General features: G+C 46.0%; 1 protein-coding gene across 1 annotated transcript; it reads right to left on the bottom strand.

Moving 5' to 3' along the window:
* Positions 1–1,946: 1,946 nt before the first annotated feature.
* On the bottom strand, positions 1,947–10,226 carry RRP9 (ribosomal RNA processing 9, U3 small nucleolar RNA binding protein). The gene is made up of 15 exons (XM_075183821.1): positions 10,109–10,226; positions 7,092–7,180; positions 6,904–7,016; positions 6,761–6,822; positions 6,633–6,674; positions 5,427–5,553; positions 5,145–5,269; positions 4,972–5,064; positions 4,775–4,875; positions 4,041–4,175; positions 3,391–3,453; positions 2,895–3,040; positions 2,650–2,729; positions 2,252–2,325; positions 1,947–2,141 (listed from the first exon to the last, which is right to left on the bottom strand). Exons 1-15 carry the CDS (start codon positions 10,166–10,168, stop codon positions 2,051–2,053), a joined length of 1,401 nt encoding a protein of 466 aa, XP_075039922.1. The 5' UTR covers positions 10,169–10,226; the 3' UTR covers positions 1,947–2,050.
* Positions 10,227–11,557: the final 1,331 nt, after the last annotated feature.

Here is an 11,557-nt window from a genome sequence, read left to right as displayed (position 1 = left end):
GTAACCAGGACAAATGGCAATGAGGGGACACAAACCTCCCCCTTCTAACCTCAGTGGGGCAAGTGTGACGGTGAGAAACTATAAACTGAACGAGGGCTGAGGGATTACTGTGTATTCCAATCAGCCTGGAGACATTTTCTTGCTGTTTGTTGTTAATTGTAGTATGAGGTTTGCAGTGTGTCTGGGTAAGAATTAGTAGTGTATATGGGGGGTGACCAGTGGATTGGGGGCCAATGTCTTGCATCCTGCTGCAGACACCATCCGGATTTTATTTCTCCACTGACTTACGGTGTAATCAATAACTCAGTAAATGTAAAATACCCACCTGCCCTAGGACGACACCTGTCTAGCACACAGACAGTATACAGGACAAGAGAAGTAGTACTATGCAATTATAGCTTAGTGTACTGAAGTGGTACTATACAGATACAACATATCTCACATACAGAACACCAGAAGTGGCACTGTGCATCGTCACATACCAGTATACAGAACACCAGAAGTGGCACTGTGCATTGTCACATACCAGTATACAGAGCACCAGAAGTGGCACTGTGCATTGTCACATACCAGTATACAGAGCACCAGAAGTGGCACTGTGCATCGTCACATACCAGTATACAGAGCACCAGAAGTGGCACTGTGCATTGTCACATACCAGTATACAGAGCACCAGAAGTGGCACTGTGCATAGTCACATACCAGTATACAGAACAACAGAAGTGGCACTGTGCTACAGTCCCAAATCCCAATGCACAGGGGCATTAATAGTACAAGACCTACAATTATGCACAAGGCTGTGACGTATATCAGGGAATTGCACAAGTTACTTCTCACAGGGACACTGGGTACTGACAGATTATTAGGAGTCCCACTTTTCCTACACCCAGCGCTGCCCCCATATTACAGCACCCTTAGAGCAGCTTCCATCTCCGGATACAGGGGGATGATGAACGGCTCTTTAGATGTAGGTCAGACGCAGGTTCCAGAGATGGATGTTCCCGCAGTCACTAGGGGCTATACCCAGCAGTGTGTAGCTTCCGTCTATTATATCCTCTCTTTATTCATAATGTCAGCTGGGCTTAATGACTACATTATTCCCACACGTCTTGTCCTGGGGCTGCCATAACCGGGGGTCCACACAGTCGTAATTAAAGCAACTATTTCCATCATCCATAAGTTATTCTATGGTCATTTTTTTACGTTATTAAAAATCTTCCTGATCTCATTGCTGTGTCTGCTCCTCGTCTCTTATTTGCCCAATTGTCTGGTCTTCAGATCCAGAGAACTGCCCCATGTCTCATTTATGTACCCCCCCCCCCCTATTACTTATCCTATGCCACTTTGTCGATCCAGTATAATTTCTCTGTCTCCTGTTATTGGTGTTTTTGCTCTTTGCTCCAGTATCTCGTCCGCCTCGACTTCCTGAGCCAATCCTGTACTCAGCAGGGATGAGGAACTTACAAATACCAGGATCTTGCGGAAATACAGAGCAATGCCATCACCTTCCTAAATTGTGCTATAAGGAGGTCCTGTATTCCTGCTGAGGGCCAGACTGATGCTGGGGGGAGGGTTGGTCGCTTCTCAGCCCCCCATGTACCATACAGCTCCGATGAGCCTCCTGCTGCTACGTCAAGGTCCTGGGTTATTCAGTTTATTTTAGCACTCTTTACTATAACACACCTCCCCACACCAGCATAACTAAATAAGGGTAGAGCCCAGGATCCCCTCCGTCACAGCACCGAACTTTACATTTGTCTCCAGATCTGAGTTTAATCATTACTCACATTGGAGGTTTAGCTGAATAGTGACGTTTATTAGCCAATCATATTACATCCAAATCCTGATCTCACAGTCAGTACTGTGCTTGCAGGCACAGACACTGTGATTCAGGTTTACAAGGATTAAGTTTACAAAATCCCTAAACAACTAGAACCTGACACAAATAAATGAAAATCCCAACTTTATTTTGGTTAACTTTTATATAATACACTTATCAGCTTTGCATGGATGCGGGGTGGGTGACAATGGAGGAGGGGATAGCGGAGGCTCAGGACCCCTCACTGAGCGGCAGCTTCCTTTTCAGGGGAATTATATACAGTCCGTTTTTGGCCTCTTTCAATCGCCACCATCGGCCCAGTCTGCAGAGAGAGAACGAGAGACTGAGAACAGAACATTTTCCCCGCAGACGACACAGTGAGATAGAAGTTATGGATACAGGAGATCAGGGCAGCTTATCGCCCCCACTCACCTGTGTTCCTGCCCAATCCCAGCGACCAGGAAATCTGCTGAGCTGGAAAACTGTAAACTGTTCACAAACCCGATCTGTGTGGGACAGAGAATGAGGTTAATCAACCGTAAGACAACCAAAGACTGAAACACTCACCAGTTTTGATTACAATGGACCAGTCGCCTACACACCATGGAGGCCGAACCAATATTCCCAGGAACGCAGCCTATGAATTTGTTTGGAATCAATGACTGAGGCAGTTTGGGAATAGTGGATCAGTCCATAGAATGGCTCCCACAGTGGGGGAGAGATCAGCACCTGGGGTGCTTAGTCAGAAGAGTTTACAACTTGAGAAAACGAAGGAAATGCTGCAGATCGGCAATATACAAAGACTGAGAGAAACCAACTACAGAACTCACCAGGGGGATTGTGCAGAGAGCGTGCAGGCCGCGGAACGCCTCTCCACACTGCCAGAGACGTACACATCCATCATGAGAGCCTGAAACACACAAAGGCTCTATTAATATACCCCGTTACCCACAGGGTACCGTACAACTATAATCGTAGAGCGAACTGAGGGGCGGAGGAGGAGGTGGAGCGCTCCACGTCCTGTACTCACATCACAACACCACAAACACAACATAAAACAGGGTAATTTCCATACCGGAGGCGACCACATCGCTGTTCAGGGCAGCAGCCACCGCCGAGATCCAATATGGCTGCTCAAGGCCGGTGTCTCCGTGGCTACCATGTGAACATTTAACCCGTGCCAGGGGTTTCTTCCTCGACACACTCCAAAGGGCAAGAGATCTAAGAAGAGAGGAATCATGTGACCTCATCTAAGGTAGGCCTCCGATGTTATACTGAGGGTAGGACCTCCACCCTCACGCAACCTTTCCTTACATATTGCCCAGCCTGACAACCCGTATTGGGCAGTTTGTTCTCCTGTTAGTCAGGATGGTGGTAAACCCTATTGGCCGATGACTGCGTCCTATGTGTGTGGTCAACAGCATTGAGAAACATTGTGCCCCTGTGATCTGTAAGTCAGCCCACCCCAAAACAATGCAGCTAAATGATCTTTACAAGGAGACCTGGGGCAGCCGAGCGTCCAGCAGGCGGCTGAGACGTCCTGTATAGACGGTGACAGCGGACAGACTCACCCATCGTCTGCTCCGGAGACCATATGTTCCTCGTTTATGAGCCGGATACAATCTATAGATCCTCTGGCAAAAAAGAAACAAAAATAGATCACAATTCAGTGACATCACCCAAGTTGATGAACGCTACTGAAACTATATGTATATTGTATTTTGAATTAAATTTGAGAAAACAACCTAAATATATATACAATCTGTTAACCCTACAGGATCCCAGATTAGAATACCAAAAATAAAAACGGCTCTTAAAAACTAAATAATCAATGTAAAACATCAAAAATTATATATTCTTACGTCATGTCCGACTGCTGAGGACTGTTCCTGTCCCGAGTTTTGCAGATTTTATTGTTTCTCTAATGAACAAGGTGTAAAATAAATGCTAACAATACGGAGAGATGTATATAATGTATAAGAGTGATGATCTCTTATGCAGAACATACAGTCCTATACGGAGGATGCACTCGGCCGGCTGTAATATAGACAGGTGCCCCCTCTAGTGGCCGCATCTCTGCATGAACGTGCAAATAAAAATATATATATATTTGTTTTTTTAAAAACTACATGTTGTATATCCTTTAAAGCAAATTGTGTAATCTCATATCCTATCAAACGTAATATATGAAATTGCCCGAATCATGCCCACTTCCACTCACTCATGTCCGCTGAACACCAGCTGTGTTTCCTCCGCGATCTTCCACACCCTGACCGTCCCGTCTCTGCCCCCAGAGGTGACGCATCGCTCGCGGCTCAGACTGTCCAGTCCCGTGATACAATCCTGGTGGCCAAACCTGAGTAGAGACCAGAATAAGCTTCCAATACACCCATTCACTGTGCGATCTTCATGCAGAGACCTGGTTACCTTTATATAGTAACTGCTGACAAATCTTTATATAATTACAGTCATTCAGGGTGAAAAAAAAAAACCCACTCTGCCCATAAGGTTCACCCCCAGAATTATACATTCAAAGCAAAGAAAATTGGAAAGGGCTTTGATCATGAATACAAAGTATCTTCATTTCTGTGGGCCAAAATGGAATTCCCACATTTTCTTAAACCATCTACTGTACTGAGCCCATAAACACAGTATATCGTAGAGATGATTCCATAGCATCACAGTAAAAGTAGCTATTCTAATACTGAAGATTAAGGGACAACCCTGTAGCCATGTAACAAGGATTCCTGAGTGACTATTACATGAACCCTGATTACACAGATACAAAGATCTCTACTTAAGTCTTCTCTCCAGGGTAAAGCCCATTAATATATCCTCATAACTAATGTCTTCTCTTCTTATTGTAGTTGCCAGTCTCTAGATAAGTTTTATTCTGGGATATTCTTCTTTTGAACCGAAACCTCCTATTGCAGCCGTCTGAAAGGCGTTACTTACAGCGTCTCTATGTAGGAATTCTCTGCAACATTCCAGACCTTGACGGAGCGGTCGTGAGAGGCGCTGAACAGCTGGTAGGTCCCTTTCTGGAAGGACAGCGCCTGTGGCGGTAGGAGAGAGACAGATGATCAGCGGCTTATAAGGAAAGAAGTGGAACTACAAGAGAGATAGAGAAGGAGAGAGAGAAGAGAACTTACAGACACTGCATCTCGGTGACCCTGGAACTTATGAAGATTCTGACAGGTCTCTGCATTCCAGATAAAGATTAGCTTATTTCTATCTCCCGAAGCCTGAAGGAGAAGGAGGACATGTCTGTCACAGCATTCTGACACCAGACAGCTCACATCATATAAACCTCTCAGGACCTCACCAGGTATTTCCCATCGGAGGACACCGCCATACACAAGACATGAGCCGTGTGTCCCAAATGTTTGTCCTCACAGCCCTTCCGGCCTCCAGGAATCTTGTGCACCTTCTTCCCGTCAGATGTGGACCCTGCGGGACAAAGACGGTCTAGAGATCAGACGTTCTTGTACATTTTTAGCCGTTCCAGGATTACACGGACAATAGTGTAAGATGAAACATATCCACGGTCTAGCTGCACCAACCAACAATATATCAGGTTATAAATAAAATAATGCCCATCTCTCACATTTGATAATGGAGCAGTCTTTAGATCCGGAGAAGACGTGTTGGTCGTCCGGCGAGATGACGAGGCACGTGACAGGTCCTTGGTGGCCACGTAAGATGCGGATTTCTGAAGGTTCCGGAGGCAGTAACTGAAGTGAATCAAAACGCCAGATGTGACGTCAACGAGCAAGAGAGAGAGATCAAAGAAAATAATCTGACATTTCAGATTCTGGCACTGCGGGTAATATGGACAAACATGTGCGTTCGGCCAATTGTCTGGATTCTATGGAGTACAAACCGCGCGGACTAGAGATGACCATAATCTGGCACTTAGCATTGCAGGTGTCTGCAGCTTGTCAGTATTCAATGTAAGTAATATAATTGTTTTAACACCCAGCGTCACTCTATAGGACTCCTCAAAATGTATTCAACATTGTAACCACCGTGTCTTCACCACTTAGCTGGGTGCATGAAAGTATCCTCAATATCAATGACCCTAACCTGCTCAGCAACTTGTTCTCTCCAATAATGCCCAGATACAAAACATAAATATATATGTGACTACAGTTATCACAGCCTCAGTGCCTATTATTATTATTAATTTTTATTTATAGGGCGCCACAAAGTATCCGTAGCGCCGTACAAGGACAAACAATGGCACAGTACAAGGTGAAACATCACAGTACAAGTAACAGTAAGCACTATAACTCTGGGGGCTCAGGCACAGCATGAAAGAGAGGGATGGAGGGGAAAAGTGAGTATAGGCAGGTAACTATGGCCCAAGAGGGTGGGCACGGATGACAGGTTGAGAGTCACTGAGGGGAGCGGAGAGAAGCGAGAGGAGACAGAGGGCAGAGGGACCGAGAGGAGGTGAGCTGAGTAGCTGGAGAGCGCAGTAAAAAGTGCTGGAAACAGGAGGTAGGAGAGCTCTGCTCAAAGTAGCGAACAATCTAAAGGGAAGGGAAGACAGACAGACACATGGATGAGACGGAGAGACGGGAGAAACGGAGACCGAGTCGAGGAAGGGGGAGAAGGGATGAGAAAGACCGGTGGGAGTTTAGGCATGAGACTGGAAGGCTTTAAGGAAAATGTGGGTTTTTACTGTTTAGTGACCCATTAAAGCAGAGATCAATCAGGGCTGAAGATAGACAAATAGATAACCAGAAGCCACCTTGCACAGGAATAAGAAAAGATGAAGGTTTGTGCACGATTATAAGCGTCATTTTACCTCCTTGGCTAACGGACGCTGGAGTTTTCCTCGTTGTTCCAGCTGCAGAGATAAGAGAAATGGTCCGATTGTCAAATCACCAAGTAATATGATATAACCATAATCATCCAGCTTCCTGCGACACTTACCACATTCTCCTGTAACCTGCTGGCGACGAGGTCCTCGCTCTCGTCCTCTAACCTCTCCTCATCTGAGGGGGACAGAACAGACATTACAGACACATAACATGAAACGTAACGACACCATCACAGCCGCCAACACCCGTCCTCACCGTGTGCCTGTAACTGCTGCAGATATTCCTTCGCTAACCTCAGCTTCTTCTCCTGGGCTGTCTCCTCCAGATCCTCCTCCTCCTCCTCCGCTGGCTTCTTGCGGGTTGGGGCACTAGGTGGGGAACAGACGATCGTGAGATGGGAGATGCGGGAAAAGCAGAAGCAACGAGCAGAGAGAGGAACTCACGTTTCAGTGTCAGAGTCGCTCTCGATCTCCTCTCGGAGGTTGACGTTATTCTTCTTTTTCTTCTTCTTTTGGGCATCTGCATCATTGCTCTGAAACAGAAAAAAATGTCCCTGAGCCGATCAGACAACACGGACAGAATTACAGCCAGGAGGTCCCGTTACCAGGAGACCATGGAAAGGTATTGGGAGCGCTCAGTAAATAGAATGGACGGATGTTAGTGCTCAAGGAGAGAAGGTGAACGGGAACCAACGACATCAGACAATACTCAGAGCTTTACTAGGCACCAGCATATGATGCCTAATTAACCTTTGGGAAGTTTGGGGGTTACCTGAGCATATACCTGGGGCTCTCCCAGGCCCAGTATTTCTATGGAAGTACAAGTTTAGTTTTGGCTAATAAAGGATTACACCAATCACAACAGTCCCTCTCATTGCTTAGCGTGTACAGCTTAGACTAATGGTGGGCGACAGCGAGTCCTCCGAGCATTAACCTGCAGCTCCCAGCTCCTTCCTGCTGTATTGACACTAAGGGGTAAATGTATCAAAGTGCGATTTTGCAACTCCAGCGATTTTCTCAGGAGAGTTGAAACTCGCAGATGTATGAAGCTGATATTTCATGCAAAATCGCCAGAGTTCTGCTTCTGTCAAAATCACTGTTTGCAAAATCGCCAGAGATCAAACTCACCACTGTTTGCCACTGCAGCTATACAGCTCTCAAATGTATGAAGCTGCGAGTTAGCAAACTCAGGAGAGTTTGCTTCAAAACACGCCAGATCCAACACGCTGCTTGATAGCAGCGTGTTGTACAAACACATCACTGTTACACTGCCCTGGCAGCTGTAAAAACTGTAAAGAATAGATCAAAGCGGAAAAAAAAAGTGTGGGGTCCCCCCCCTCTATTCCAGCTTAACCCTAGTGCTGCCTGACTAGTGCTGGTCCCGTGAAAATCAGGGAAAAAAATTTGCGTGGGGTCCCCCCGATTTTCACTTTACCAGCACTAGGCAAACCAGCCAGGGTTGGCGGCACTATAGTAGGGGGACACACGGCAGGGGTCCTCCTGCCATAATGACTAACCAACCCTAGACTGTTCAGCGCTGGGCTGGATTCCCTAGGGAGTGGGGTCCGCCGAAAAAAACGAGCGGGCTTCCCCCTAGAAAGAACCAGCCCAGTGCTGATAGCATTAGGGCTCTTCCTACTACCCCTTTGGTGAATATTTGGGGTGTTTTTATATTTAATAAATAGATGTGGTCTAAATGAGGGTGGTTAGTGCATTTATTGTGGATTTTTTATTTTTAATAAATATGTGTGGTGTTTACTAGGGTGCTGTTGTTTATTTTACATTTTTTTTTGTGGAACCACAGGTCCCAGCAAGCCAGGGATGTCAGGGCATGTTGGCACTTGTGGTTCTCCAAGTGCCAACATGCCCTGGTTGCCGTGGGTATGCTGGTGTTTGTAGTTATACAAGCAGCAGCATGGCCACACTGTTTTTGGCAACCTGGCTGGCTGGGACTTGTAGTTCCACAAAACAAAATGGCGTCTGTTTTTTTTTTTTCATTCTTTATCGCCGTATTACCCTACTACCCACAGCCCAGGGGTAGTAGGAAGAGCCCTAGTGCTATCAACACTGGGCTGGTTCTTTCTAGGGGGAAGCCCGCTTGCTTTCTAGGGGGGGGGGGGGGCGCTCGTTTTTTTTTTCGGCGGACCCCACTCCCTAGGGAATCCAGCCCAGCGCTGAAGAGTCTAGGGTTGGTTAGTCATTATGGCAGGGGGACCCCTGCCGCGTGTCCCCCTGCTATAGTGCCGCCAACCCTGGCTGGTTTGTCTAGTGCTGGTAAAGTGAAAATCTGGGGGAACCCACACAAAATTTTTCCATGATTTTCACGGGACCAGCACTAGTCAGGCAGCACAAGGGTTAAGCATGAATAGCGGGGGGACCCCACGCTTTTTTTTTTCTTCACTTTGATCTGTTCTTTACAGTTTTTACAACTCACTGTTACAACACAGGAGTTTGCCAAACACAGGAGAGTTAGCTAAACTCGGGAGTGTGTACATCGCCAGAGATGACCAGTGATTTTGAACTTCAGTGTCAAAATCGCAGCTGGATACATTTCAGGTTTTTTTTCTCAAAACTCGCGGGTAAACACCCGCGATTTGCCGCGATTTAAACACGCTGGCAAACTCGCACTTTGATACATTTACCCCTAAGTGTTTATACAGATTTTACTAATTATATAACTAAGCTCTCTATCTGTTTCCTTACATGCAGTAAGAGAACCAGATATTTTCTGCTCTTTGGTAATTATATGTTGGAAGAAATTATTATTTGTGTATTGGAAAGTCCTGACCTATGGTACATTCCTAGTTATACAGATGGATTTGTTTTATATGGGAGAGACGGGATTGCACAAACAGTCGCTAATGTTACCTGTAGTGTTGGGACAACAACCCTTTGGGTGCTGGTTTGGCGTCACAAGGACACTATGCACACCCAGAACATAAAAGCCCCAGGGACTTGGTGTTAATCCTCTACTGATGAATATATGCTGCGTATCCATCACACTACTCAATATGTGCTCTATGAACACTGCCTGCAGTCCTGGGGGCAGACAAATCCAATTTGACACCACCGTTACTCACCGCACAGTGCCATACCAGTACTGTATACACTATTCAGTGGTGCAAGTAAACACATTGTACCTCTGATGTGCACCTGGTGCAAATACTACTGATGCACAGCTGGAGATGTGTCTGACTTAATATATAGATATAAGTGCACTGTCCATGTGTGCAGCTAGGGAACAAATGCTCCAACTCTGCACTATATATATATATATATATATATATATATATATATATATATATTTATATTACACACACATACATACATATAGAGAGAGGACTCTAAACGAGGTATCAGCAGCCTGGTGAACCACATGTCCCAGCAGACCCTGCCACCCTACACAATGAGGACACGGCAGGACACGCTGGGACCTGTAGTTCCACAGCCCCGGTACTGACCTCTCCCCTCCGCCTCCTCCCGGTTCCGTCCGGTCGCTTCTTGATAAACAGCCCGGACATCTTCAGACAGCACCGGACCCACGTGTAGCTCCCACTGCTCCTTCCGGTTACGCCCACTTTACCCCCCATTGGCTGGGGACGGCCAAACCACGCCCCGCGCGCTCCTATTGGCTACAGAGCACATTCACCGTCCTGAAGCTGCTATTGGTCGCCGGGTTCACACTGAGACCGCCCAACCACGGCGTCACGCGTTTAACTCTTGCACACTCTGTTGTGGCTGTAACCATGGCAACCACTATTATCATTACTCTTATTACTCTGTGCAGGGCCCCAATGGTCCCTAATTCCCAGGGAGAGTCCCTGTTTCTAAAACTATGTCCCTGGTCCCTCTTTTTCATTATATGTCACAGAACAACTTCTGTATATGGCAGTTCTCATTATTATTTTATTCTCTGTGCTTGTAACTTAATATCCAGTCAGTGTTACTGTTATATATAGATCCCAGGGTCCATGTGTCAGTGATCCTCCCTGATGGACTCTATATAATATTATATATCATTATAACAGAGATTCTGTGGTCACTGGAACCAATGATATACTGACATTGCCCATCAGTTCCCCAGGAGCTGGTGACCGAGGCACAGAGGAGTGAGGCATGAGGCACTATCAGAGGGCACAGAGGCATGAGGGACATTTCATCTGCGATGCCTCTGGCTCCTACTGTATTATGGTGATTAAAATAATTTCTGCTGCGTCCGCTCAACATTTGCACTTTAACTATGAATTAAAATACACAGGTTTAATGTTGATGGGGTTTGTATTTTTCCCTTGCAGGGCAGTGTGGGCTCTAATGGCTGCTGAGGGAATTACAAGAACACTGAGGACCAGAGACCCCTCTACACAAGTTACCTAGGTGGGAGTATATGAATTGTAATAGTGCAGGGTTTCCCAAACCCAGTCCTCAGGACCCCTAACAGTGCATGGTTTCCAGATCTCCTTGCTGGAGCACAGGTGTATTCATTACTGACTGACACATTGTAACAGATCCACAGGTGGTACTAATTATGTCACATGTGATCCAGAAAACCTGCACTGTTGTGGAGCCCTGAGGACTGGGTTTGGGAAACCCTGTAATAGTGTATGTGTTTCCACACTTATTTACAGTAAATATTCGTCTTGGGTCAGCGTCAGTCACTAATAGACCGGTTTACACAGGAAGCGGCCCTCTCAGTTATAGGTTAGAGCTATGTCAGGACGTTAGGGTGTAATAGTCTCAGATGATTTAGAGAAATCTGATGATCACTGAATAAAGGTCCCCTAGAAACAGCAGCATTTGTGTACATCAGACGTAACGTGTGTATACCTACATCATACGATACCGCAGAGAGGCAGTGTTAGTGGTTACATTACACTATTTGTACACAATATAGTAATATAATGTATAATAAA

The sequence above is a fragment of the Mixophyes fleayi genome, chromosome 8 (assembly GCF_038048845.1).
Source record: "Mixophyes fleayi isolate aMixFle1 chromosome 8, aMixFle1.hap1, whole genome shotgun sequence".
Classification (NCBI taxonomy): Eukaryota; Metazoa; Chordata; class Amphibia; order Anura; family Limnodynastidae; genus Mixophyes; species Mixophyes fleayi.
Note: the sequence above shows the minus strand (reverse complement) of the source record. Positions and strands in the feature narration are given on the sequence as shown.